Here is a 27734-nt window from a genome sequence, read left to right as displayed (position 1 = left end):
TCAGAAAGCTGCTTTTTGTGTGCGTGTCAAATGTTCAAAGTTATTCCAGAGTCTAGTCTTTAAATGTAATAAAATACAGCAACTCCTGACAAAATCAATTGAAATAAAACCACCCAGGCTGCCTCCCCTATTGCTTTGTAGCTCGACTGACTTGGAGAGCCCACCTGGGCCTTTTAGGAAGCAATTAGGGAAGTGCTGGGATGGATCCCGCGCCTGCTGCGTGCGTGTTCCACCAAGCATCCCTGCACGGTGCTGGGCATCCCTGCACGGTGCTGGGCATCCCTGACACTTCTGAGCACCCCTCCACAGTGCCCAGATCCTTCCACACCCCCAGCACCCCTCCACACCACAGGTCAGAGCGAGGAGAGCCCCAGTTCCTTCCCCCACCGCGAGAGGTGACAACGGCTCTGGCACGGGGATCAAAGCCAGAGAAGGATTAATTAGAGCCCAATTAGGTTGCCCAGCTCGAAGGAAAGGTCCCTGCATCACTTGGCCAGCAGGGGTTTGAGGGATCCCAGGTTTTGGCTCAGTGGAGGAGCCCAGCTGGGGCACAGGGATCCCTCCGTGTCCCCACACCGTCACCCGTTAAGCCCCTTGCCAAGGGCCACCACCTCTTGCTGTCTCACTCCCAGGATATTTATAGCAGGAATGATTCGGGGATTTCAGGCAGCTTGGGAGCCTTAGGGAATACTCTGAGCACACACAACCCCCGGGAAAAGGCACCAGGATGCTCACAGGAACATGCAGCCTGTGGATGAGGCAGGACCAAAGCACACCCCAAAGCCCTGGAGCACCCACAGCTCCTCTGTTTGTTTCTTTCCTTAATCATCCTGCAAAAAACCCTAAAAAATCCAAAATCCAGCCGGGTGCCATATGGCAACCGACCCCTGCTCCCAGAAAACAATACTCAACAAAAAGGTTTTTAACCCATTTCTTAATAAATATTTCTTTTCGCCTCAAAGATGTGGGTGGGACGAAGCCAGGGTGTATTTTCCAGTGAAATGTTTTGATTCCCCCCTTGTTGTTTTTTTTTTTTCCCCTCAACAGGAGCAAAACGCCAATAATAATATTTGCAATGAATAACTCAAATTCTGCGGCTTTCTCCCCCACTCTCTTTTAAATAAATAAAATGCCCTAAATTTGAGAAACACAAACGCTCCTTCCAACACAGCAGGACGATGTGGAATAAACTCGGGGACGCTCCGAGGATTTATTTCACTGTCACAGCCCGGATTCTGGAAAAGGCAAAAATTCCTTCCTGGCTTGTTTTGCATATGTCAGCGAGGAGAGGTCGAGCCCTCCACGAGGCTCCAGCAAGAGACACCAGGACACACCAGGACACAACCAGACTTTACCTCCTGCTCCTACCAGCCCCTGCTCCAGCCCAGCAGCGCCACGGAGCCAACCAGATGTGGGGCAGAGGATTCCCCCTTCCTCACCGGGATGCTCCGATGTTTCCTACATCTCTCAGAAGTTCTCCTCCCTGCGGAATTTCACATCAGCTGTGAATTTCTGAGGGGATAAAGAGCAGAACTGAGCATCTCAACCCACACAGAGGCTCCCACCGAGGAGTTCTGTGCAGCATCCAGGCTCATCCCGGCCACGCGCCCAGGGGATGCAGGATGGACGTGCCTGATGGATGCTCACAGTCCCACACGGAGCAGCCCCCAAGGCCCTGGGCTGTCCCTGCTGGACACGGTGGGTTGTTTTGCTGTTTTCCTCGGAGGCGTTCCCACTCCGGCCCCGGCAGGGCCGAGCACGGCACGGACAGTCCTCACCCCACATCCTGAGCAGCTGCAGCCGGCCCTGGCACGGCTGCAGGGTGGGAAGAGGGACTCACCGAGGTTACAACCTGCTGGAGTGACCTCCGGAGGGAAGCGCCGGCCTCAGACACCCATTAACTGTTTCTTCCCCCACAAAGCTGAGCCTCGAGGGAGAGCTCCCCGAGCCCACCACCCCTCTTTTCCTCCCCAGAGATACCCAGGGAATGGGCAAAGGGAAAACAAAGCACTAAGAGGATTGTTAAAGTCAGAGAACAAGCAGCCACCTGAAGAACCGAGTCCTTGGTTTGCACATCAGTGCCCCGTGAAAGCCTGACCTTGGCCCATGCACCCCACCAGAGGTGATCCCCACAGCCTCAAAAGCACTTGCAGCACAGATTTTTCTACATTTTTCCTCCTCTTGGAGACCCAACATAACAGAGAGGAACAAAAGCAGGACAGCCCTGAGCAAGCTAAGCCTAGTAAAGGCAGGACTCTAACTCCAGATGGCTCTAAGGCAGCATCTGCTGGACCCTGAGGTGTTTTAAGCCTCAGCAGGGCTGTGAAGGTACCCGTGCCCACAGCTCCCGTGCCAGGCTGCAGGTTGTCCTGGCAGTGGGATGGCAGACGGGTGACAGCAGCCAGCCTGGGAGATGCCCAGGGACGTGCTGTCCTCACGGGGAGCCTCTGGCTGGCATCTGCCAGCAGCTCTCCAGAGAAGCAGGAAAATGAGATACTACTATTAAAAGTGCCCAGTGCTGGCCACACTTCCAGCCATGACATCAGTGGGGTTATCTGAGTCTAACCATGGGCAGGACTTGGCCAGGAACCACCACCAGGTTGGCCTTGCTGGGCCAAACTGAGCTGAGATTTTGATGGGGATGCAGGAACGGAGTCGGATTTTGGCTGTGTTTCTGCTGTTCCCCAGCTCAGGCCTGTACTGGTGTGCAGGGAAACAAACCCCGCAAGCTGGGCTGTTTTTGTCCCCTTGGTTTGCCAACACCAGCTCCCAAAAATGACATGGAATAGGGTTGGTGAAACACCCTGGGACTCTGCAAAGTCAGGACCTGGTGGGCTTTGGACCATTCCACCTCTAAAGAGTGGCTCTTCCAGCTCTGCTCTGGTTTCACTGGGAAGGTCTCAGTTCACATTCTCCTCAATCCTACAAACTGCTCACAAGCTTTTAGACACAACCTGCCTGCACTGCCCAGAGCAGGACCACAATCTATCCCTCCAAAACCTGCACCACCCTTTGCAGCCAAAGGGATTTTTCCCAATAATCCATGACCAAAGACCAGCAGATAAAGTTCAGGAGTCTCTCCTGCAGCAGCACAATCCCAGACCACACACCCCAAACAGCTCCCACAAGCAGATGGATTTTCTCCTGAGACAAGGATGAGAAGTTTTAACCTCCCCCAGCGTGGCTGTTCTGGGGGCTGCCCTGTTTTCCCTGGGGATGCTCCTGGCGTGCTGCACACATTTCTAGATGAGCAGATAGATCAGTTGTTTTCCACTTGCACCAGCATGAAAACCCTTCCCCGAGCCAGCAGTGACACAGACTCTTCCCCTCCTACCCCCTCAAACCAACCTGACTAATAACACAACGGATTTTTTCGCATTTACAGCACAACAGGAGAGCTCAGGACTGACAGAAAATACAGTTAACATATGCAGAGGCCTGAGCCTGCCCAGATCAAGAGGCTTGGACTGTCTTCCACAGGAGCATCCAAGGAAATGTGAATCCCCCAAACAGCGGCCCCTAAGGTTAAACCATCCCAGTGTGGCCAGAGAGGCACCTTCGACTGGGATGAGCCCCAACAGCTGCACTGCATCCAACCAAAAGGAGCTGGTTTGATTCAGAATCAGGGCCTGCTCTGGGACACACTGCAGGTGAGATGCTTTTGGCCCCAGCAGCATCTCCCACCTCCCAGCCCAGCCACTGCGGGCACTGTGAAATTGTGATTTTTGAGGGCACAGAGATGCCACCTACTGCTCTGCCAGCCCACAGGGCCAAGGTCTCCCTGCCAAAGTCCCCAGACCTCCACAGCCCTGGAAACCCTCTCAGCAGGCTGGGCTTGCTGGAGATCCTGGGATGGTTGTATTTATTCTGCTCGTTGAAAGGAACAACTGAAACTGCAATCCGTAAACAAAACAAGCAAAAAAACATACTAAAAAAAAAAAAAAAGAGAGAAAGAACGAAACAAAACACACCACCGAAGGCTGGAGAGGCTGAGCAGAGATTTAAAGCCCTGAGAAGGGATGGACTCGCTGGCCATGGCTCGCTCGGCCGGAGGCTGGGAGCCACGGGGCTGAGCGGGGACAGGGATAGCAGCATTCGCCCCTCTTCCCCCTCGCCCGGACTTGGCGCCAGGCGACTTCGCTCAAACTTTTCTTCCCCCCACCCCGAGCACTGAGCTCTGCAATATCACTTCTCCTGGAAGCGAGACGCAGGAGGCATTCGCCCTTACAAGCCAGGACTTGACTCAGTCACCGAAACGATGGCAAACTCCGGCTGGAAATAGGTTTTAAAACGCAGCTAAAAGGGGGGGGGGGGGGGGGGGAATAAGAACAAAAAGGCAGGAGGGTCCCAACCGCGGCGGGTCTGGGAGCCGGCGATGCGAGCGGAGAGGCCGGCGCGGGGTCCCCGCGGGCGCTGCCTCCCCGTGCCCGGCTGCGCGCCCTGGATGCCGCGGGGAGAGAGGAAAAAAAGGAGAAAAGTCAAAAATTAAAGAACAAAATAAACCGAGGGGAAAGGCAAGAGGGGGAAGCACAGGCTGCGCGCTGCCGAGCCCCGAGCAGAGCCGGCCCCGGGCGGGGATGGGGCTCTCCCGGCTGCCGCTGCCCCGTTCGAAAGCGCCGCTGGGGCCGCTGCCCGACCGGCCCGGCGGGGCTCGGTCCGGCCCAGCCCGGCTCGGTTCGGCTCCCCGCCCGGGGCCCGCCGTTCCCCCGGCTGCGCCACGAAAAAAACAACAGCAAACCAAAACAAAAATACCAACTCAAAGGCAGGGGCCGGGGGCAGGGGCCGGGGCCGGCCCGCCCGCCCCGCGCTCGCCGCGGCGCTCCCCGGGGAAGGAGCGAGCGCATCCCCCGCCCGCCGCCCCCCGGTGCGCGCTGCTGGAAGGGGCAGCGGAGCCGGAGGGGGGGGCGGCAGGACAGGCGCTGATTTTATCGTCCTGAAGCACCCCCCACCCCCCGCGGTAGGAACGGAGAATCTCTCGGAACAGAACTCACCCAGCGGCAGGAAGTGTTTGGTGTCCATGGCTGGTGCTTAACTCATGCCAAGGGGCTCGGCGAGAGCGGCGGCGAAAACACACAGGCAGGGCGGGCGGAGGGGAGGGAAATCAGCGCGGGGGGAGAGGGGAGGAGGGGAAAAAAAAAAAAAAAAAAAAACCCCCCCGGGGGAGGGGGGGGGGGGGGGGAGGGAGCGAGGGAGGGAGAAGGAGGAGGAGGCAGCGGGGAGGCTGCAGCCCCGCAGCGGCCCCGCAGCGGCGGCCCCGCGCAGCCGAGGCCGCGGAGTTGTGGCAAACTCCAACAATGTAACTCCGCCGCTCGGCTCCGCCGGGCGCGCCCGGCTCCGCGCCGGGGCCCGCGCAGGGGGGAGCGGGAGCGCCGCGCCCGCCCCGCAGCGCCCGCCCGAGCCGTGCCGAGTGAGCCGAGCCGAGCCGAGCGGAGCCCGAGCGCAGCCCGAGCCGTACCGAGCCCGCCCGAGCCGAGCCGAGCCGAGCCGAGCAGCGCCGCCCCGCGCCCGCCCCACCGGCCCGCGGAGAGCGCTGCGCTGGTGGTTGGTGGTGGGGTGGTGTTTGATGGTTTGTTGTGTGGTTTTTTTTGGTGGTTTTTTTTTCTTAAAGTGATGAGGAAAGGGGAGGAAAATAGAGTGGGGAGAGAGGAGGAAAAAGAAAAAAAAAAAAAGGAAAAGCAAAAGGGAGGAGGAGAAGAGGAGAAAGAAAAGAGGGGGGGGAAAAGAGGTGGCGAGGAGGGGAAATTGGAGATGGGGAGGAAGGGGAGAAGATGAGGAAAGGAGAGGGGGAAGAGGGAAAGGGGAAAAGGAGAGGGAAAAGAGAGAAGGAAAGGAGAGGGGAAAGAGAAGGAAAGAAGAGGGGAAAGAGAAGAAAAAGAGGAGAGGGGAAAGAGACGGAAAAGGAGAGGCAAAAAGATGGGGAAAGAGGGGAATAAGAGCAGGAAGGGGAAAGAGGTGAGGAAAGAAGGGGTGGGGGGGGGAAGAAGGAGGCGCGTAGCGCTGCAGTGGCAGCCTCGGGAGGGGGAGAAGAGGGGGTTCCTCGAGTGATGCTGAGCAATGTCAGCTGTGCCCAGCCCCGGAGCAGCCAGCGAGCCCCTGAGCCCTGTTGCCTGTCCCCGGGGTGTGTCACACGGTGGGCAGCGCTCAAAGCACGATTTATTTCATTTCCCATCCGTGAGGCACAACAAACAACTCTCTGTGAATTTTTGTGTGTGTGCGCGCGCGGCTCCTCTGCAAACTCTCACCTCCTCAGCACCGCCGGTACCACCCTGGCAGCACCACTGGCTGCCTCCCAGAGCCCCGGCCCCCCTTGCCAGGCAGGCCTCCAGGTTTAATAAATGATACTCAGCCCTGTAAGAATGTGTATTAGTGGCTTGATGGACCAGAGCGACTCCACTATGCATGAAGCATATTAAACATCGTATCGACCCTCGCTTTCCACGGCCGTAACATGCATAACAAACAGACTGGGGCCACGCTGCAGCTGCTCACACACGCTGGGGAGCAACGCTGGGCACTGAGCGAGGCTGGAGTGACACCAGGGACAGCTGCTGGGGGGATTCTGCTGGCACAGGTAGCTCCCAGCGCAGAGCCCAGCTCTCCTGCAGTGAATGGGGTTGGGGGAAATTGTAGCTGGGACGATCAGGGTTGTCCCAGACACTCTGCCATCACCTCCCTGTGTGGCAGATCCGTGGAACGCTCCCCGGCCTTATCTGCCCTGATTTATTCTTTAATTGGCAAAGTGTCTCATGCCATAAATATTAGCGAGCGAGCGGCTCCTCCTATAAAAGTGAGGCCTCTTATCTGCCATCGCCGTATCCCTGCGTGCCCTTATCGCTCCATCTTGTGCCTGTCACTGTAGGATCTCAAGCCACACAAGAGAGGCTCTGGAAAGGCCCCAACCCCTGGATTTCTCCTACATCTCTTCTGTTGTAGGAGAACAGAGGACCCTGCCCTTCCTCTGGGGCAGACCCACATGGGGATGGTTGGATGAGGGGTACACAGCTGGCAACACCCCACAATCCCAGCGTGGACCAGTTTGGGACCTTTTCACCACATGCATCACAGTCCATCTGCTTTAGAATAAAACATCCAAATCCATTGCAATCCAGCCGAAGAATAAAAACACCAAAAGGACCCATCTTGTGTCAGGCAAGCGGCTGCAAACTGACACTCAGGTGGAGCTGCAGAAGGTAAAACAAAATAAAGCGTCTTGGATCCTTTTAATCCTCTGCTCCTGTAATTTCAGCATGTCCAAACAGATTTTGGTGTGTGTTTATAACTGGTAACTTCATTTGCTTGTGGGCTGGGACCTTAAATGCCAAGTTTCATCTCCAAGTCCGTTTTTAAGAGTGAGTTACATCAGCTCCTGGGAGAGAAGAGGAGAAAAGGAAATACGCAAGGATATAAAAGAAAGTTGGGGGTTGTCAGAAAAAGCAGGTTCAAAGTGTTCAAAGAGTGCAAAAATCACGGATTTTGTGGATACCTGTGTACAGACTGACAGCTCAAAGGTAGAAATCAGTTTCCTGAAACACAAACTAAAGCTCATCTGTCTGATGAGGGCAAACACAGCTTGGGGCAGAGCTGGGCTCTCACCTGCCCGTCACCCCCAGTGGGTTCCCGAACATCCCAAGGCCTTCAGGGCTTTGAGTGTGTCCATCACCAACACACAGGGTGGGGATGTGGCCCCAAACCCCCAACCCAAAGAGCACTCAGCTCCATGGCTGCAGCAGATCCCGGGGTTATGTGAGCCAGGGCTGCAAATCCACCTTTGCAGACTCCAACACGTGAAATTACCATAACCAAGACATTTCACGCTCCTCTCCCATCAAGCTGTTTAGAGCAAATTAAATTTCTCCCTAACCAGACTGTAACAGTTCATGTTAGATGTGGATCTAAATGTTAATTGCAGTGACAATAACAGGTCTGATCCTGCAATCCTTATTTGGGTAAAACCTCCCACAGAAGCCAAAGGAATTTTGCCCCAGAGAAGGCAGCTGGATGCAGTCCCACATTTCCAGTCTCTTGAAGATGCCAGAAGGTAAGCCAGGATATTTCTGTGATGTTACAAACCTTCTCTTTCCCCTCCCTTCCACCTCCCCTGAGTTCTTTAATGCACTATTAATTTAATAAGCTGCCTAATGCTGTGCTCACCTTCAGCCTCGCACTTCCCAGGAAGGACTTCAATCATCGTGGGGGGGCACAGTCAGATGATTTTGGCAGCTCATTGCCTGGTACATCTGGTTGGCACAGGGATGCTTGAAGGTCCTGTGCTGGCTAGGAGAGCTGCCTTGGGAAACTGCTGCTCTTGTCCTCGGCACCCTTGGGTGATGCAAACAACTTCTAGCCTGGGATCCTGAAGAAGGCAGGCTGATAAAACAGGGTAATTTGGGAGTGCCTGGCCCCATCTGGGCAGCTCTCAGTCCCAGCACTCAATTCTGGCTGAATTTGGCAGAGAGAGACGCTATGTTCATCAGATAAAGTCAATTAGGCAAAGGCTTCTCCTTCCATCTCCACACTCGCACCCCGTTGCCGTCCCTTCGGGGCAAAGGGATCTAGGTGCATGTGGGCCTCAGCAGGAGACAGGCAAGGAGACGTTTTGGGAGCTGAGACTGCATTCAGAACTGGGCACTTGGGCCCAGTGAGTGGATTTGGAAATCACAAGCCTCTACGATTTTTTTCTAAAAAAAATTAGAAATTCCAGTTTATCTTGTCCCTAACCCAGAATTATCTGACGGGACACAAAAGCAAAACCTGCTGTGCTTCCCCTACTGTTTAATGCCCTCCTGCACAGTTAGAAAAAAAACTTAAATCTATTTTTCCTGCCTGGCTGCATTTTGTTACAAATTAAAGAAAGAATAAATGCAAAATCTGAGTGAGAAAGAGCAGAAGAAGCTCGTGGGCTGTGGCCAGGCTCCATCTCCACCTGCACATTGAGGCTGTGACAGGCTCCCAGAAGTGCCATGATGTGGGAGCAAGGGTGGCTGTGGCCACTGGCCTGGGGCTTGTGGCCACAGACTCCCCCCTGAGCAGGCAATGTGGGACTCCAGGGATCCGAGAACCAAATCCAGCCAAGGAAAGACACCTTCCACTCATGCAGAATTTGTGGGGCTTTCCCAGGCTTGTCCTCACCACCAGTAACCTGCTGTCCCCGAAGTCACTGCAGGTTCCAGCACCAGGATCTGTATTCCCCGTGTCTCCCAGCATAATTACAGGAGAAAAGTCCCTCCACTGTGCAGCTTCCTGCCTGGGTCTGTAGGTCTTCAGGACAGCACCTAGCTCGTGTTCTCAAGGGCAAGAGGAGCTCACAGGTTGCTTTTCTTCCCACTAGGAAGGAGAGGGAGACACAACAAGATTTTTGGGGACAGGTCAGAGACTCTGGAGCCTGAAAGTGGAGTTAGTCCCTGAACAGAGCCTTGCCAGGGCTCTCAGCATCCCTCAGACACATCCAAACCCATCCAGCTGCTGAGCAGGGTTCCTGCTCCTCAGCGAGACCCTGCACACACAAACCAGCCAAGCTCCAGGACAAGGCATTTCTGTCAGTGCTGCAGATTCAGACAGCCTTGTTTTGTTTCCCAGCAGCATTTAACAGGCTGATGATGTTTGTTTATGAAGTGAGATGCACATGATTTATTTGATCTGCTGGAGAGCCTCATTCCCACGCCGAGGACAGGCAGGGATGCTGCACTCTCCCCTCTTTTGGGGACTGCTCGGATCAAATCCTCTCTTGCACAGGAAGAGCTGCACTCTCAGCTGCTTCAGAACTGGACATTAAACGCTTATTAGAGACCTCCAAACTCCCAGCCATGAAGCTGCATTTGTTCTTGTCTGTCTCTGCATGTAGAACAAGCGTTAATAGAGCATTCAGGCTCTTAAAACAGGTTTGGGGAAAAGGTCTTGAATAATCCTAAGGGAGGTTTCATCCTCTCCTCGTGCTCTCCTGGTGGATTGGGTTTGGCATGTCTCACCTGGCTTGCAGGGACAGTGGTTTAATGAACTGCTTTGCAAAATGACTTTACAAATGGAGAGTCTACTCCTGCCTTTTTTAACACCTGGAGATCTCTTTATTCCAGCTCATCACCCAAACCAGGGCCCGGCTGCCAAAGAAGCCAGCAAAGAAAGCATTAAGGGATGGAAGATGAAACGCAGCACATGAGCCGTGAGATTTACAGCTCTTGGAGGAAAGCACGTGGAGCATCGCCCATCCTGCCAGTGGGACAGGAGCCAAACCCTCACCTGATGGGAGCCAGCAGCAGCACAGGAAGCCGGGCAGTGCCTGGGCAGCAGCTGAAGCTCATCCCACACTGCTCAGACCCCACCTGATTTACACCAGGGCTCAAGGATGTGACTCAGTCACTCCGAGCCCCTCTGCTGGCCTTCCCCTGGTCCCTGCATACAAACCACTTTGCAAATGAAGTGTGAAGATAATATGCTTTATCATGGGCATTTATTACCCATGATTGTTGTATAAATCTCCCTCCATTCACATACATATACATAAGGTGTATATAAATATGCAGTATCCGGCAGTACCCAGAGCCTTTTTGATGATGTCAATGTAGCCCCCATAAAGATAGTGGGAAATGATTCATAATATTTATATGACAGACATGATATGAACTGTAATAGCCTGTTGGGATCGAGAATGTCCATAGGTCTCTGTCAGCCACAAATGTGATTTAAATATTATATATGTGGCAACTGTAGCATTAGTAATATGATAGCTGTTATTGATAGTGGTCATAAAATGCAGTAGTTTTGCACTGAAGAATGTGAAAAATAATCTAGTGGTTTTCCTAATGGTCTTCCCAGCAACGCACTGAAAGGAAGTGTACTTTCAATGCCTCCTTTTTTCAATGCCTCCTCCTCTCCTCCCCCCACCCCAAATTACCATCACATTCTCTCAGATTACTGCCGGGGCCATATTTTACTCTGCTGATGTCAGGTTGTGGCATCTCATCCCCCTGGGGCTGTCTGGGGAGGGCAAAGGGTCCCTGCAGAGCCCCGGGGCTGTTGTCGAGGCTGTGTGTGCTGGTGCTTCCTCTGAGAACACGGAGCAGGAGGAGGGCAAGGAGCAGCAGGAGAGGGGCTCAGGGGAGTGGTGCCACTCTGGGTGTGAAGTCTGGACCATAGCAAAGGGTCCTCAGCCAGAATAAATCAGCACAGCCCTGCAAAAACAATGCAGCCCCACTGATTTATGCTCACTGGGCTTCCCGAGAGGGGTTCTGGCCCTCAGAAGTGGGAGTGGAGCATCTGAATCCGCTTCCTTCCCCTTCCTGGCTTTCCACACCCAAAGCCTGCCCCAGCCAGGGGTCTGCTGGAGGACTGGAACAGCAGCAGGAGGGTGGATAAAGGCACCTTGAACCTTCCATGTGTACCAGCGTTTACTGGGCTGGAGCACAGGAAAGCTGGGACAACTGGGGGTGACACCACTGACCCCAAGGGATTCACTCTTCAGCCACCACACACCTCCTCAAAAAGCTCCTCAGGGCACAGCACAGGGGCTGGTGTGAGCTGAGGGACCCCGGCCACAAAACCACCCCCAACATCCTTCCATTGCTTCCAAAGCAGCAAAGGTCCCTTCCCTGCTGGCTGCCAGGCTGCCTTTATCCCCCCAGTCTCTGTCCCAAGAGCAAATGAGAGGGGAAAACCCCTTAAATCCATGATAAACCAGTGGCTGCCACAGCCATAAATTACACCAGCCCCTGGATTTTCCCCATCAGCAGAACCAAGTGAGGGTGACACTTGCCAGGGTGGGCAGCTCAGCTCAGGGTCCCTTGGATGCCACAGCCTGGTCTCACCCAGTGGGGTTTTGGAGGGGGAATTCAGGAACCCAGATCACATCCAGAAATGATGCCTGGTGTCCATCCAGGGAGCTGCTTTTAAAGGAAGCCTCTAGGAGGGATCAGGTGTTGCTCAAAGGAGTGAACTCAGGATGCTGCACCTGCTCGTGTCAAGGGGCAGGAGCAGCCTGGGAGGCAGGTATTGGGATGCTGGCTCCATCCTTCCACATCACAGGGAATAAATCAAGGCAGTGATATGTGCTCCAAACACAGCAGACCTGAGGGTGAAGCATTGATCAGCTCCCTCGTGTGTAGCCTTAAAAAATAAATTAATTAGAGTTCCGTTAGCAGGGCTTTGCAGAGGGCCCCGCGGGTGCTCGGCACTGACGAGGGGCACAGAGCTGCAGGCTGCCCTCTCCCACCCCTCTCCGAAGGGATTTCATTCCCCAGGATTACATTTAAATATTTTAAAGCTAACAGGATGCACACATTTCCATTTAATCCAAAGCACTCATCTCTCCACGGACAGAGCTGGGAGCAAGGGAGAGTTTGTGCACAAATGGGTGAAGCTGGGGCTGATTTTCCCCAAAAAAGTAGAGGGGAACAGCAACCCACCCTCACCATCAACCACATGTCCAGCCCTCCCTTCCAGATGATCTCTTCCCATACATTTATAACTCTGGCAACACATTTCATAAAAGAAAACAGAAGTCTGTTTGAAAGTGAGTCCAGGTGGAATTTAATGACAGTTTTCTCCATCGTTTGCGTTGCAAGGGACCTGATCTTCCTCTTCCCCACCCCGGTGGGAGCCAGGCATTGCTCCAGGGAAAACCATGGGCCTATTTCTGCTGTCGTTTCCACGAACATAAATCAGGAGTTTACTCAGTTGAAATAAGTGGAGCTGCACCAGTGTAAAACCAGTGTGAGCTCAGAGTTACAGTGCTATAAAAGCAGTGTGAGGTTAGAATCAGCCTCGGTATTTATGGAGATGGTTTGAGGAAAGCCTGGGGAAATTAGTAAAATTGGGAACGAACAAAGAGAGAAAAAAAAAAAAACAAAGGCATGTGATTTCCTGATGATTTGGAACATTAAATCCTCAAGGCCAGCACTCATATTCCTTCCTCCACTGCGATGCCTGTTCTGCTGAGCACTCCTGCCAGAAGAGTCTTTCTGTATTATTCCTCTTCTGGGTGACGCAGCTGCGAGATGCTCGCTATGGAAATGCCATATAAAAATAAATTGAATCGAATTAGGGAAACAACTAAAGTAATTTCTTCTCTGTCCTCACATTAATCCATTTAGGTTGATTCTCCGGGTGCTCCAAAGGGGATTTGCATTACTATCCTGTCAGCAGCCACAGTCCCTTCCTCTCCGCTCAAACAAGCCTCGGCACCTCCTAATTCGATGTCTTTTTATTATTCTCCCCCTCTGCCTGCCCCTGCACGGAGACTTCAAGGAGATTTTTTCCAGGGTGATTGGCTTCCCTGGCAGGTTGGATTAAGGCACGATTTGCTCTCAATTGCAATGTTTTAATGAGATTCATTTTTTGGGGAGTGCAGGGGATGCGAATTAAGAGAAGGGCAAAAAAACCCATCTTGTAAATGAAATCATGATGTGTGAGGCCTGAGATCTAATGAGAAGCATATCAGTGGCAATCAGAGTTGTTAATGGAGCCCGTGCATTGGTAGCTGCTCCGAGGCAGCCGCGGCAATTCCGGCGTCACGGACACGGCGGAGGCTGGGACAACATTCCCATCCAGCACGGATTTCTGCTGCCCTAAAATTTCACGTTGTGTTTCCGAGAGGATGGATTCCAGAAAGTCCCAGGGCCCGGGCTGTAAGTAGGTCAGGCGAGATGTTCATCGCCACGGTCTCATATGGCCTCTCAGTCTCCGTGCCCTGCGGCGAGGATGCAGAGCAAGCAGTAAATAGCACAGGGCCGGGGGAAAAGGGCTCCATGCTCCTGCCAGGCTCGGCATGGGGACCTGGGAATGGCCATGGGGACACCCCAGGGCTCCTCCCTGTGCTGTCCCACACGCTGGTGTGGCACTCGCCCCGTATGTCCCACATGAGGGACATTCTGGAGGTGGCTCTGGTCCATCCCTGCTTCGTTCCCGCTGAGTCTGTCAAGGTGCACTGGGGTATTCCCACAAGGAGGCAAAGGAGCTGCCTCTGCAAAATCTTCCCTGCATTATCCCAGGAAAATCACCGGCACTGCCACAAGGTGTAAGTAACTCACCCCTCGATGGTGGTGAGGAGCCCTGCTCGTCTGAGCTCAGGGACAGCCCCGCAGCACAGCCACCCCTCACCTCAGCTGCAGGGAGAGGCTGGGGGCAATGCTGGCTTTTTCCCTCTTCTCAGTCGATAAAAAAACCCCAGGATTTACCATGAAAAGATGGGAAACCCCAGAATCACCCTCAAACTGGGATAGTCCCTAAGGTAGGAGGTCTTGAACTTGGCTCTCTCCCACTGCCCCAAGCCCTGACCTCCGCACTGCACAATCCCCCATTTCCTCCTCCTCCAGAGCCCAGGAGGGTTTCTCCACTCTGTTATTTCAGCCCTTTGGAATTTCCCTGCAAAAATGAAAGTCCACCAGAAAAATTCCCTCTTGGCTGTGTCACACACCAGGAGGTGCAGGCACGGGGGGCTGTGTTTGCCCAGGATGCTGTGGGCGGCTCTGGGGGCACAATCCCTGCTCCATTCTCCTCTCATCCTGCCTGGACAACCCAAAATCCTGTAACACCTCCAAAAGCGCCACAATTTGCTTTGGAAAAGCAATGCCTGGATCATTCCTCTCCACAGCTCTCATGCCTCCGTCTCCCAGCACCAGGAATTAGGGGTCCTGCCAGGATGCATCCCAGAGTCCAGACTGCCAGCTGCTGACACCGCATGTTTCAGGGAGAGAGAGACAGCGCAGGGATTTCCAGTGTAAATCATGGGACAATCCAACGTAAATATTTCGAAAGAGATGGCAGGAGGGGGGATGGAGAGCAGCTTGGGGAGGGGGGGAGGGGGCAGATTCTGCTGCCATTTACACGATGGGAAGCCGGACGTCACTTCCCAGCCTGGAGTGACCTTGGCTGATTCCCCCAGTTTTACTCAGATTTTGTCACTGAGAGCTGGATCTGACCCCTGAGGTCTTGCTTAGTGAGCAAGGTTGGAGAGCCTTTTCCTGAAGTATCTTGAAATCTCTTGGTTTCCTCCCCCAGCCCCCAGCACCAAGCTCAGCTCCCAGGGGTTTGTCCCCCCTGGCACAACTCTGCTCCACAAACACCATAAATCCAAGCTCAGGCTCAGCCTCAGAGTGCTTGGCACAGCCTGGATCTGAAATGCCCTGGCCAGGGATGGGCAAGGCAGGTAACAATTCCCGTGGCTCTTTGGGAACATCCGGGTTTGCTGCTGCTCCAAGCAGTTTCTGATCCTGCTGTTGGGTGCTTCATCAAAACACAGTTTGTGGTCCACCGTGCTCTAGGGAGGATGGTCATCCTAAAGGAATTCCAAAAATAAATCCCAGAGGTGCACGGAGGGTTCTTCTACCTGGCAGAACAGGAATCCCACTTCCAGACCCCAATTCAGCATCAGCCACAGGAGAGGGGCTCGAGGCAGGAACGATTGGCCTGTCCTGGCTTCTGCCACGGAGATTTTTCAGCATCGATGGAGAAAATCGAAAGCAAGGAGCAGGACAGTTTTATTTCCCGTGACTGCTTTTTCTCAAGGATCAATGATTCCAGGGGTTTCTGCCAGATGAACCCTGGTTAAGTGTATCTTGGCTTTGAAAGGCTCACTCAAGGCTGAGGACTGGCTCACGCTCGGCGTCTCAGCAGGCGCTGAGTTTGAAGCTGGGTTAGATGTGGTTCTGGGCTTTGTATCCCTCTTGAGTGGGCTGGGCTTAAAAACTTAGTTTTGGCCTTCAGAGTGTGTGATCACTCCCTAACTCAGCTTAAATCCCTTCCCTGTGTGGAAAGCAAGGCTCAGCAGGGTGCCAGTCCCAGGGGCACCAGTCCCATGGGTGCCAGTCCCAGAGTGCTGCGTGCCCTGTTCTGGGCAGGGATCCATCCCCCAGCACTGCCAGATGTGCTGCCTTTGATGCCAGGCAAGCACAGTCCTGCTGCTCCCAAATAATCCCTGGTTCTGCACCCGCAGCTCAGTTTTATCCAGAATTTTGTTGGTGCCCAGGTTTCTCCATCGAGTGCTGCAGCATCAGCAGGGATGTGGCAGAAACCATCAAAGCCTGTGGAGAAAAATGTGGAGAAAGGTGTCCAGGCCTGTGTGGACAAGGGGTTGTCATGTCCCTGTCCCTGTCCCTGTCCTGCTGCCCACACCATCAGCCCTTCCAGACCCTCCCTGGGGCAATTAACAGAGCTCAGATCACCTCATTACAACAGTGGGTACCTTCCCCGTTATCACTGTGGCTCCACAACATTTAAACCTCTTTAGTTTTCAGTCCTGACAGGGGTTTTTAATAACCTGATGAGGAGGCAGCCGGACTTTGACAGAGCCAAGGCATGGTAATCAGAGATTCTGGGTTTGCCATGGAAGCAAAATGCAAAATAAAACATTAATACAAATAATAAACAAACACAACAGTGTTTGTGAGCTGCACGATGCAGGAGCTCAGCCTTGGGGTTGCTGCTTCGTTCCAGAGCGCTCTCCCTGCTAAATCTTTTCTGATATTAAAGCTGGCTCGATAGGGTCCTGATCCCTGGTTGAAACATCAATATTCCTAATAAATAGAAATAACAAGTGAGGTAAAGGGCCAGACCAGCCTGACCTGCTTTATGAATTAATGCAGTGAAAATGGGCCCTTTTCCTCCAGCCTTTATATGCTGCAGGCACATACATGGACATTGGACATCAGAGCTTTGGAATACAGCTGGAGCGACGCTGTAACCTAATTCCTGCCTCAACACAGTGTGCCAGGGAAAAAGTGGGAAAGGCCCATTGCACAGCCCCCTTTGGCTTTCAGGATGGCTGTGAATGAAATCACCTCCCCTGGCCAGGATTTCTTCTCCAGGGTGGATCCCCGAGGGGTTTCTGGGGCATCTGGGGCTCCTGATTCACAGGGATTTCAGCTGGAGCTTGTGGGCCTCGTGGCAAGGACATGTTTGGTTGGGAGCTGGGGCTTTTGGGGGATGGCTGCCAACAGGAGCTGGGCAACCTGACCCCTCCACCCCATGCATGTGCTGGTGGCTATATATATCCATATACCCATGTATCCCTGGCTATATATATCCATATACCCATGTATCCCTGGCTATATATACATCCATATATCCATTTATCCCTGGCTGTATATACCCATATACACGGGGACAGAGGTGCTGGGCACTGCTCTGCTCCCCTGTAACTCTGCCCTGGGATTCCTGCACGCTGGGGGATGATTGTGGGGAGGTGTGAGGCAGACGTGACCGTGCTTTGGGGATGTGAGCTGATCCTATGGTCCCAGCAATGTTCTATCCCAGATCCGGCTCCCAGGAATGCCAGCACGGCTTTACACCACGGAGCAGCAATCTGGGGCCTGGCTCCCAGACACAGACACCGCGTGGTGTCCATAATTTATAAGCTATTCAAAATTCATCGCCGAGAACAAACTCCGGCTGCAGAAGGGTTTTAAAGCCTTGTTAAGTATTAAAGTGGAAATATCCGTGCTGGTGGGGATGGGGATGAGGAGCATCCTCCCTGCCTGCCCACCAGCTCAGCCTGCCCCATGCAGACCTGGGAGGGCTCAGGTTATCTCTCGACCCCTTTATTTGTCCTTTTCCCCCCCTGTTTCTCCCTTTGTGCTGCCCCTCCATCGCCGCATTTCTCCAGCCACAGCAGCCCCCGGGTCAGGGGTAGGTCGGGGCTGGCCATGCCCCCCTCCACTGCCCCCAGCCCCCTCTCTGGGGGGACTCTTGGCTTTGCTGCAGGGGGCCCAGGCCACGCTGGCGAGGGGCTGACAGAGCCATACAAGCACTTGTCACCCCAGCGGTGACGAATCGGCCTCGGCTGACAAGAACGGATGGAGCTGTTCCCGGGGCTGATGGGGGGCGAGAGCGGGGCTGGGGATGCTCTGGGGGGATGCAGGAGAGGTGCTGGAGGTGGGAGGTGAGGTGGGACTCAGGTGGCTGAGCTGGGGCAGCCCCACGCTGGGGATGGGGTTTGGGGTCTGGGCTGGGGCAAATTTAATAAGTCCTACAGTGGCCTCCTCCCAGAGCCCGGCTTAATGGGATGCCAGAGACGACAGGGTTGCCTCGATCTGCTCATTCCCTGGGCCTGGGGAACCATCCATCTTGTTCTAACCCTATTTTAAAAAAATATAAAAGGAAAGAAAAGGAGGGGGTGGGGGAGAAAGAAAAATGATAAATCTGTTCAGGGCTTTTGTTTGCCTGCGATTCCTGTAAAGGACAAAAAAATGAAATAAAAGCCAGGCCCATTTTTTCCCTGCTTGGTGTTGCCATGGGATAGAAAAAAACCCCGTTCTCAAGAGTGCAGTGCCTTTGGGGAGGGGAAAACCCCTCGTTAACGTTATGAGTTGCATCTGTTCCCTGGGTCCGGGTCACTTCCAGCTCTCCAGCTCTCCCTTGCCTGCCTTCCCCACCCCCTCCCATTGCTAATTTATTTGGCTATCCATGCCCTCAGAAATCAAAGGGGAGATCCTGGCTCCCAGCTTGGGCTCTGAGACAATGACCGTCACCATGCTGAGAGCATCCCGGCCCTGAGAGCATCCCAGATCTAAGAGCATCCCGGCTCAGGGAGCATCCCAGCTCCAGAAGCTCTCAGCCAGACACAAGAGGCAGAGGACAGAGCAGGGTCTTGGAGCAGGATGCCTGCTCATCCCTCTGGAAAACAGAAATAATAATCCTGCAGGAGGCAGGAGAGGGAATTCTGCCTCAGACAGTGCTGTGGGCAGGAAGGCTTTGGGGCAGCACTGCAGGATATTGATCCTCCACTCTTCCTTCTGCTGGAGCCTCTGACCTGCCAGGCCTGAGCCCTTGAGGAACCAAATGAACAAACCTCCTTTCCCTGCTCCTGCTCGGCTCTCCAGCTCCTTCCCTGCTCAGGGAATGCATGTGATCAGGACCCAGCGCTATTTACCACATCTAGGAGGGTGAGGAGGCGTAAAAAAAGATCTTTGATGTAACACACTGGCATAAAAACATGTCTGTACAGCAGAGCAGAGGCTTTGCAGGATGAGGGAATGGGATGGATATTTCCAATGGCATGTGGTAAGGAAGGCACCCGTGGTGGAGCTCTGAGGTGAAGCACAGGAGCCGGCGCAGGGCTGGGAGCCATAAAGCAAAGAGCTTCACAGTGAGAGACAAAACAGCCAGAACCAGTGCAGGGAGAGGAGGATTTTCTTACCCAGCCGTGGCTCCTATCTGCTCGGATCCCATTTCCAGGCTATTTATAACCCAGGTGCCAGCAGAAGGCTGGTGGCTGCGAGCACTGAGCCCCCAGCACCCTGCACTTTCCTGCGCCACGTTGCCAAATGTGCCCGGCTCTCCGGAGATCTGGCTCCAAGAGCCGAGGGGATCAGCAGCCCTGGATCTGCTCTGCAGCAGGCAACATCCAGAGGGAGTTTGGGTGGCTGCAGACAGCAGGGTGGAGCTGCAGAGAGGGAAGAAGTGGTGATTTCAGCTGGTGTAAAACAGGGGTTTGGTCAGGGCACCAAAATACGGCTGTGCAGGGGGCTCCAGGTGGGAACATGTCCTGAAAGGGATGAGCAGAAGGGCTGTGCCATGCCATGCCATGAGGAACCATGCCAAGCCATGCTGTGCCAACTGCACCATGCCATGCCACGCCACGCCACCCTGGCTGGGGATCCCATGCTCATGGATCCCAGGCTGGCATCACGGCTTGGCAGAGGCTCACAACCAGGCAGAGGCACCTTCACAGCGCTCCTGGCGCTGGCCAAAGCCTGGCATCGCTGGCAGGAAGCGTGGCAGTTGTGCCTGGAAGCCAAGGAGAAGCACAGAATCTGTCTGCACGCTCTCAGGATCCTCGGGTAACTCGCAGGTATCGCTTTGCTGGATTGTGTGTAAAAGGCTCCACAGTCCTTATTACAAACACCATAAATAGGTTTGTGGTTCTTCTTTGAGCTTAGGAACAAAAGGCTGTTTCATTATCATTAAACTTGCGTTTGAGGTGCTCTGTGACTGAGTGTCTGGCCTTTTATTGCAAGCCAGGGCTTTCAAAAGCTCCTTAAATGTTAATGTCACCTTTAAAACAACAGTGGCGAGGCCTTTGATCAGCAGCGCTGGTCACTTGGTGCAGCTGAAGTCAGAACCAGCCACTGACTGATTTTGGGGTTTTAATATTTCCCTCTTCCCCCTGCCTGGCACCAGGAGAGCAGCCAGGCTTTGATCAGATGTGGTTTTTAGCCAGCTCAAAGACCTCCTGCTCAAAGGAGGTGTTCAGCACTGGGTTTCCATGGCTCAGTGCAGTGGAGGAGAGCAGGGAATGGCCAGGTTGGTCCTGTAAGAGTGACCCAGCCACACTGCCCCTGCCTGGCTTTGGGGACAGGAGAGAGGCCTTTCTCCATGCTTTGCCATGGATCTATGGGATTGCCCACGTTTTGGGGTCACCAGCTGCACCCCCTTGTCTTTGCCACCAGTGCATCCTTGCAATTTGGAGGCTGGCAGGGAACAGGATCATCTCAAAGCCTTCCCCTTCTCCTGGCACCAGCTCTGCCCTTCACCAGAACCTCCCAGCAAGACCACACTCCCACAATTTATGTCCATGCTCAGTCACTGTCCATCCCACACACATGCCCAAGCACACGGTCGGCGGAGCGGGGACAGGGTGACACTTGCCCTCCCTGAGCAGGCAGCAGCCAAACGCCACAGGAAAGCACATTTCAGGTCCAATTAATGCCATCCACGGCTGTGCCGGTGCTGGGCTGGGTACAAGGATATGTTTGCAGAGATAAGTGTGAGCGTAACCTGATGACACAAGTTGCCTGCTTCCAAATGTCAGGCAAAGTTCACCCAACCCATGTGAAACGAGTTAAAATTTAACAGAAATCTGCAAAGTGTTGCGTTGTAATTGAATCCATGATGTGGACGGGAAGCATGTTCAGACACATCCCAAATTTGCCTGAACCATAATATTCTTCTGGGGAAAAAAAAAAAAAGGTCGATTTAAAGGAGGCGGCTGCTGCTAAATATGCACGCGCCCCCTCCTTCCCCTGCTGCAGGGAGAAAGTTCTGTCTGAAAACTTCTGAGTCATCCTGCATCAGTTTTGATGTGTCAAAATTGGTTTAAAAATTCACAGCTGAAGCAGCAGTGGGGAGAGCTGAGCTCAAGCACAGGCAGATGAATGCAAAGTGCTGCAGAGCTGAACCGCATCGGCTCCGCATCCGCAACAGGAGTTGGTGAGGCCGGACCCCGGCATTAAGGAGGAAAAAGGCTTTTTGGCTTCTTGACACTGTGATGTGGCTTTGTGTTGTTTTTCTCTTTGCTGGCTGCTAATTCTCCCTTTGTCCTGGCATGGCAGGGTGCAAACCCCTTCAAGCTTTAGAAATGGAAAGTTGTTTTGTTGGTTTTGTGCTCTGTTTCTATAGCGAGTTCAGCCCCCAAGGCCTCCCTACCGTGGTCTTTGGGCAGCAGTGGCCAGATGTGACCAGCACAGCCCATCACAGCCCCACGTGGGCTGGGACAACCTCTCCAAAGAGCCACTCCAGTGCCCTTTTTCCTTCCCTTTCCACGTTCTCCCGGCCGAATCCTGCCCCAGGTCCTGCATCCCAAGCCTCAGCTGCCAAAAGAGCCGTGTCACAGTAAGGAGGAGGAAGCAGGAGAAATGAGCTCTGTGCTCTGGCTCACTCAGAGGTTTTTGTCTCTATCTTTTCCATTTAGGGAATTTATTACACTAAGTGATGGATGGAATGGATTAAAAAAAGAAGAGGATGGCCATCGCAGTTTGGACTAACTGAAGACAGCCCCTGCGTGGGCCGGCTCTACACACAGCATCCGCACAGATGGGTCTGGGGCTTGGCTCTGGTTTACCCCCTGCTCCTTGCCAGCAGATTAAACCTGTGATCCTAAAGGTCGGTGCTCCTGGCTGTCCCCCCAGGGCTGCTGCCCAGCCAGGCTCTCCCCTGGACACAGCAGGAGTGAAGGAAAACTGCGAGGGATGACTGAGACCCTTGTGTGCTTTTTACTCTGCAAGGGCTTTTCATAGGGGAGCTAAAAACAAATTTAGTACTTAATGCTCTGAAGAGTAAACACTTAAATACCCTATCATCTGCCCAAGTGCTTTGTTTATTATTCAGAGAAGCCAAACTGAAGCAGTTTTCCATGGAGATGTAGTACCTCCTTCAGATTAGCCAGCTTAATTAGATCCTGGTTGCAGTGCACACTGCTCTGTGCTGATGAGGGAAAGTCAAACAGCCACTTCCAGAGGCCAAACCTTGGCTCCAGCTCCACCAGGCACAGGGCAGGATTTTGGGAAGAGAGTGGCAAAGCTGGACATCTCAAGTTCTGGTTCAAGGCTGATCAGCACAGGTGACAGGGACAAACCCAACACTGGTGCTGGAAGTGGAGAGGAGCCACCATCCCAGTCACACCAGTCTGTCCCAGCTTCCGCCCCCAAATCCCAGCAGGGACAAACCTGACCTCTAGTAAGGACTGATAATCTTACACAATCTGATCTTAAAAGAAAGTTGGATGAAAATGCCAGTTTAGGTACAAAATACTGGCAAAGGCCACTCCTGGATAGTGGCTGCCACGAGTGGTACTCCCTGAAGCATAAAATCTCCAGTCTCCCATTTACAAGCTATTAAAGCTGTTACATCCCATAATGGAGTTCCTCAGGTGAAGAAGACAAACAAGGGAAAATGCTGAAACACCACCGCAAGGCCTGACACAATAACAGACACGGCACAAGAAGGATGTGACACAGGCAGACAAACAGGAGCAAAATTTATGTCACCGGAGATTACAAGGGCATCGTATATCAGCCGTGGAGACGGGCTCTGAGCGGGGCTGGCCTAACCTTCCGGGGAAAAACCTCGGAGCAACAACCCCAGACGAGAGAAAAAGCAGAGCTGGGGCTCTCTGGCAGCATCCTGTGCTTGGGGAGAGCCGGGGGGTTTGGTGGGAAGGAGAGGGAGAGGGCAAAAATGACACAGTGGCCACGTGGCCGATGTGAGAACTGAAGGTGTTGCTCAGTCACTAATGATAGGAGGCTGGAAAATGTTTGTGTGCAGAGATAAGAGACACCTGGGCCACGGTGTGAGGGGTTTTTCCTGGGCCCAATGGCAGCACTTTGGGCATCAATGGCTAATCCTGTTGTTTGAGCTGGTGGGGCTGCTCTGATCCCCTCCTGAGCCCTGCCCATCACACCCCACCACCCCCCAAAGCAGCTCTTTGGTCTCTGGGATAAAGCCGTGGGGAAGGGGAAGCCAAAAGCTGAGCAGAGCCCAAAACCCAAAATCCCACAGCGTGGAGGGGAATTCTGTCCTTCCTGAGGCCAGAGATCAGGAGCAACCTTCTATCATGGGGAAGCCCCATTGTGAATGGATTTAATAACATCACTGAACCAGTCTGCAGGGGAAGGTTTTACCCACAGCTTATGGGATTTGGCCATTCCAGGATAAACTTTCTCATGTTCATCCAAAAACCTGTAAATAGCCATGAAAACTCAGGAACAGGAGAAGGGTGTTGCCCTTCGGTTGGATTTGGTGTAATGTGAGTACTTTGGACTTTGTTTAGCACTCAGATGGATTATTGGCTTCTCGTCCTCCAGCACAGAACTTTCTTTTCTTGCTTTGAGTGACTGTTTGCAAACATGTGATGTCTGCCCTGTCAGCACGCCGTCCTCACTCAGCACCTTGCAACCGCTCCTGGAAGTGTCAGGAATTATTAGGAGAGGCTGGATATGGCCACTGCTGTTTCACAGAGCATCTCAGGTTGGAAGGGATCCATAAAAATCATCCAGTCCAACTCCAGGACTGATCCATATGACCCAAGAGCATCATCTGGATGCTCATTGAACTCTGACAGGCTTGGTGCTGTGACCACTTCCCTGTTCCAGTGACACATCATGTGCTGGGAAAGGGAGAAATCCTAAACAATTTTTCCCATGGTGACAAAATCAACCTATGGTCACGCCGTGACCTGAATGTTGGGAATATCTGTGTCATTTCCAGCTGGTTTTGGTGTTGGAAATGCCACTGCCAGCCTGCCCCAGGTGCCAGGGTGCAAAGCAGAGATGCCTCCTGCTGCGCTGTGCCTGCCAGGCAGGATGAATCCAAGGTGGAAGAGGATTTAAGAATCCACCTAAGGGTGATGCTGCAGAAAGAGAGGGTCCTGCAGGACCTGGCTGCTCAGCTGTGAGTCTCCTGCAACTCCCAGCCCTCATTATTTCACTCCAAGTCAGTGCAGCAGCAGTCAGACTTTGGAGTAAAAACTGTCCTACTTTCCAATCGCTGAATGTAGCCCGTGCCTCGGATTCCCGTTGCCGTGATCACGCTGCCAGTGGCATGGGCCTCTCAGATCTGGATGTTCCCTTCCATCCTTGGGTTACGTGAGCTGAAATCGGGGTTGATCTGGTGCAGTAAATCGCCCTGCTGCCTCAGCTGGCAGTGACGTGGGGGCAAGATGACTTCAGAGCCGGATGAACTCATCACAGGAGCATTCCAGCCGCTCGCTCGGCGCTCCCCTTCACGGAGCATGTCTGTCACAGGCTCTGCGGGGATCACACACCCTCGACCTCCGCCTCGCAAATAAAAAATGCCTTTTCTTCTCCAGCCTCACAAAGCAGCGGCTCTGCTTGGAGCCCGGAGGCAGCGGCAGAGCCCCCTTCCCTTCCCTTCCCTTCCCTTCCCTTCCCTTCCCTTCCCTTCCCTTCCCTTCCCTTCCCTTCCCTTCCTCCTTCCTTCCCCCTCGCACACGGAGATATTGCATTCATTCATCTCGGGGGCCGCGCCGAGCTCGCAGCCTGACAATGCATTATGGTGATGTAGGTCTTCATTTCGTGCTGTCAGCGACTACAACAACTGTATCCATTAGCCACGAGGCCAAACAGGGCCGTTCCCCAGCTCTTCCACCTCTGGGGATGTCCCCTGCCCGTGTCCCACCCGTGAGGCTCCGGGAAGAGGGCAATGCCTGGTGCTCCGGGTGTGGGATGGGGAAAGGGCGAGCTGGGAGATCGATGGCCCCGAGTGCTGCGAACACAATGAGATAATTCCACCCAGCAGAGCCTCATCAATCCCCCGGCTCCGGCGCGGCGTCCCCACGGCCACGGATTGCCGGGGCCATAGCCCAGGTGTGTGGCTGTCATGGAGATAAAAGAGGCTTAATTAAGACCCAATAAGCTAAGTGATTTGTTATCTCGGCACAATATATTACTCCAGCCTATCGATCCCAGGGAAGCACACGTGTCCGAGAGCTACCGACCAGGCTGGATCCCTCCCTGGTGAATAGCCGCCGTGGAATTCCCACTGGAGCACCCCTTCCTGCTGCTGGCTGCTGGCAGAGGCCAGAAACCAGCCCCTAAGATATCCCCACTGCTGGGCATACCCACAAAAATATCAGGACTTGCTTCCCGCAAGGGAAAAACACAGTGAAATCTGGGAAAAGGCAGTTTCCATAAACCTGCATGAGCTCAGCTGGGGAATGGGAAGCCCAGAGGCCTGTCCCTGTCCCAAGCAGGGCTGGACATTCCCGAGCAGGAGCCAGGTCCTGGACACACATGCCATGACCTTGGTGCTCCAGCCCAGCCAGCACCACGGATCCCCAGAGCTGCTGAAACATTCCCTTCCCAGCTAAGATCAAACCATTTATTTTTCAAAACTTGAAGGAGGGGTGAAGGGGAGAGGGAGGGGAAGCCGATTCCTTTAACATTCGAAATGTTAAACTGTTCAAGAAGTTCTTTGATCTTTTGAGGTTTTGCTGCAAAGGGAACACCCTTTCCCCATTGGTTTACTGAGTCACGCTTATTACTTCAATGCAGAAATATCCTTTATGTCAAGTGTATAAATATCCAGTTCGAAGCTTCAGAAGCCTTTTCCTTTTTTTCTTTTTTTTTTTTTCTGTCTGCCTTTTTTTTAACTTTTTTTTTTTCCGGAGGAGCGTGTTTCACGCTCTCCCGGAGCCGCCTGCGTTCTCCCTCGCAATCACAGTGGCTTCCCAGCAGGAAAATCGGGTGCTCTGCATGGCTGCCTTGCAGGGAGCACCCAGGGCCACCCCTTTCTGCATCCTCCCCACATTTCTTGTGGGGAATTCCACAAAAAGCAGGAGGGGGGAAGAGAGTAGAACACCGAGCCTGGAACTGCAGCTGCGTTAGGATCCCAGGACGCCCCCATTGCCAGGAGGCGCCTCTCCAAAAAGAGCACGGGCTGGGGAGCGGCTGCGCGCCTGGCCGGCTCTCCCACGTTTTCCGCCGCATCTCTGGCATCTCCGGGCTGGGGCCGGAGTTCAAAGTGCCCGCAGGTGCGGAGGAAAGGCCCCGGGCTGGCCCCGGCTGGCAGAGAGCGGCTGGCACACGGTGCCGGCGGCACCCACGCGCCCGCCCGGACCTCCCGCAGCAGCGGCTGCAGCCGGGCCCGGCTGCTCCTTCCCGCCTGCCCCGCGACTTGGCCCCGAGCTACGTCTGCGATTGGGCTTGTTTGAACAGTATTGATGGCAGGCAAGCCGCAGCTTGAGCAGCGGGAGCCCCGGGAGCGTTCGCTTCCATGGGGAGGGAGGCGGAGATCCCCCTGCGCCCCGTCTCGGCTGCGGGATGAGGAGTCCGGGACCCCTCGGCTTTGTTTCAGCTTCCGAGCAGGATGTCACCTCCAGGACAGGCCATCCGGGTGCCATGGGTGTGCCAGGTGATGCAAACCATGTTTTAAACTATGGCACAGCTCACCAGCTCTGGATTTTCTTCTTCTTCAAGGAAAGACCCCGCAGTGTTCAGCAAGCCAGGAGCCTCGCCCAGACCTGGGCACGCTTAGCCAGGCAAAGGGAGGCATTCCCAACAGCCTCCCCAAAATGGGGCAGCTTCCCCACTCCTGCCAGCCTTGGCTGAGAGGGCTCGAAGCTTTTAGGACCCACATCCCCGTTCAATTCTTGCTGCGAGCTGAGATGGATGCTCAGAACTACGTCAGGTCATCACCTCTGATGGCCACCAAGCAGACTCCTGAGCAGCTCTCTGTCCTGTGTCCCCAAATCAGGAACTGCATCTGGAATGACAGCCTGGCGAGCTGGGGCAACAACCAGAGACCTCATCTGACAGAGAGATCGGGGCTTGTGCTGTGTCAGAGCTTGCTCAGGGATCTGTGCCTGCCCTGTGTCCCCCCTTCCTCCGCAGCACAGCACAGCAGGGATGCACCAGCATCACCCCTCATGTCCCTCAGGGTCTCAGAAGTGACACATCCGGGAATGCTGCTCTGGTACCCACTGTGCTGGGTGGACCCTGATCCATCCCTGGCCATGCCAGGAGCTGGGTGTGGGAGCCCCTCTGGCCCCAGCTGTGCCCAGGCTGATGGAGCTCCTGGCTAACACCAATCACTGTTCTCCCTCTTCATCCCAGCATGGAAGGGGGTCTGTGCTTTCCTTCTTCTTCCCTTTTTCTCCCTTGTTGGAGGTCACACCCCCCTGTTACATAACCAGCAGCCAGCTCTGGGCAGAGCAAGAAAACCCGACACTCACATAACCTGCCAGGCTCTCTCCAGCAGGGATTATTAAGTCATTAGAGTCTGTTAGCAAATTTTCCCAAATACTTTTTGCCTCTTCCCAGGGGCACCTTGATGGTTAATGACCCCAAACTACAGGCTGGGCTTAAATTCACCCACTCCGGTCAAACAACCTCCAGTGATCCTCAGGGTGTGGGAGAGATGTGGAGGGAGGGGTCAGGAGAAAATTCCCTGAAAAGGATGCTCCTGTTGAGTGGCAGAGGGAGGGAAGGGTTGGCAGAGGGGAAGGGGAGAGGTGCCCACCCCAGGGAGGGGTGAGGGGGTGATCCCCATCCTCCCTCAGTAACACACACCCG

General features: G+C 54.0%; 1 protein-coding gene across 1 annotated transcript in view; it reads right to left on the bottom strand.

Moving 5' to 3' along the window:
* RXRA (retinoid X receptor alpha) overlaps positions 1 to 5139 on the bottom strand; it is a 99373-nt gene extending 94234 nt beyond the window's left edge. Inside the window, exon 1 of the mRNA XM_042052051.1 lies at positions 4992 to 5139. Within this exon, the coding sequence (XP_041907985.1) occupies positions 4992 to 5019 (28 nt within the window). The 5' untranslated portion in view covers positions 5020 to 5139. The remainder of the gene's footprint in view (positions 1 to 4991) is intronic.
* Between the last annotated feature and the right edge of the window lie 22595 nt (positions 5140 to 27734).

The sequence above is a fragment of the Corvus kubaryi genome, unplaced genomic scaffold, assembly GCF_017639235.1.
Source record: "Corvus kubaryi isolate FWS band 111438036 unplaced genomic scaffold, C.kubaryi_AGA036_p1.0 78, whole genome shotgun sequence".
Classification (NCBI taxonomy): Eukaryota; Metazoa; Chordata; class Aves; order Passeriformes; family Corvidae; genus Corvus; species Corvus kubaryi.
This window is presented reverse-complemented; position numbering and strand designations above follow the sequence as displayed.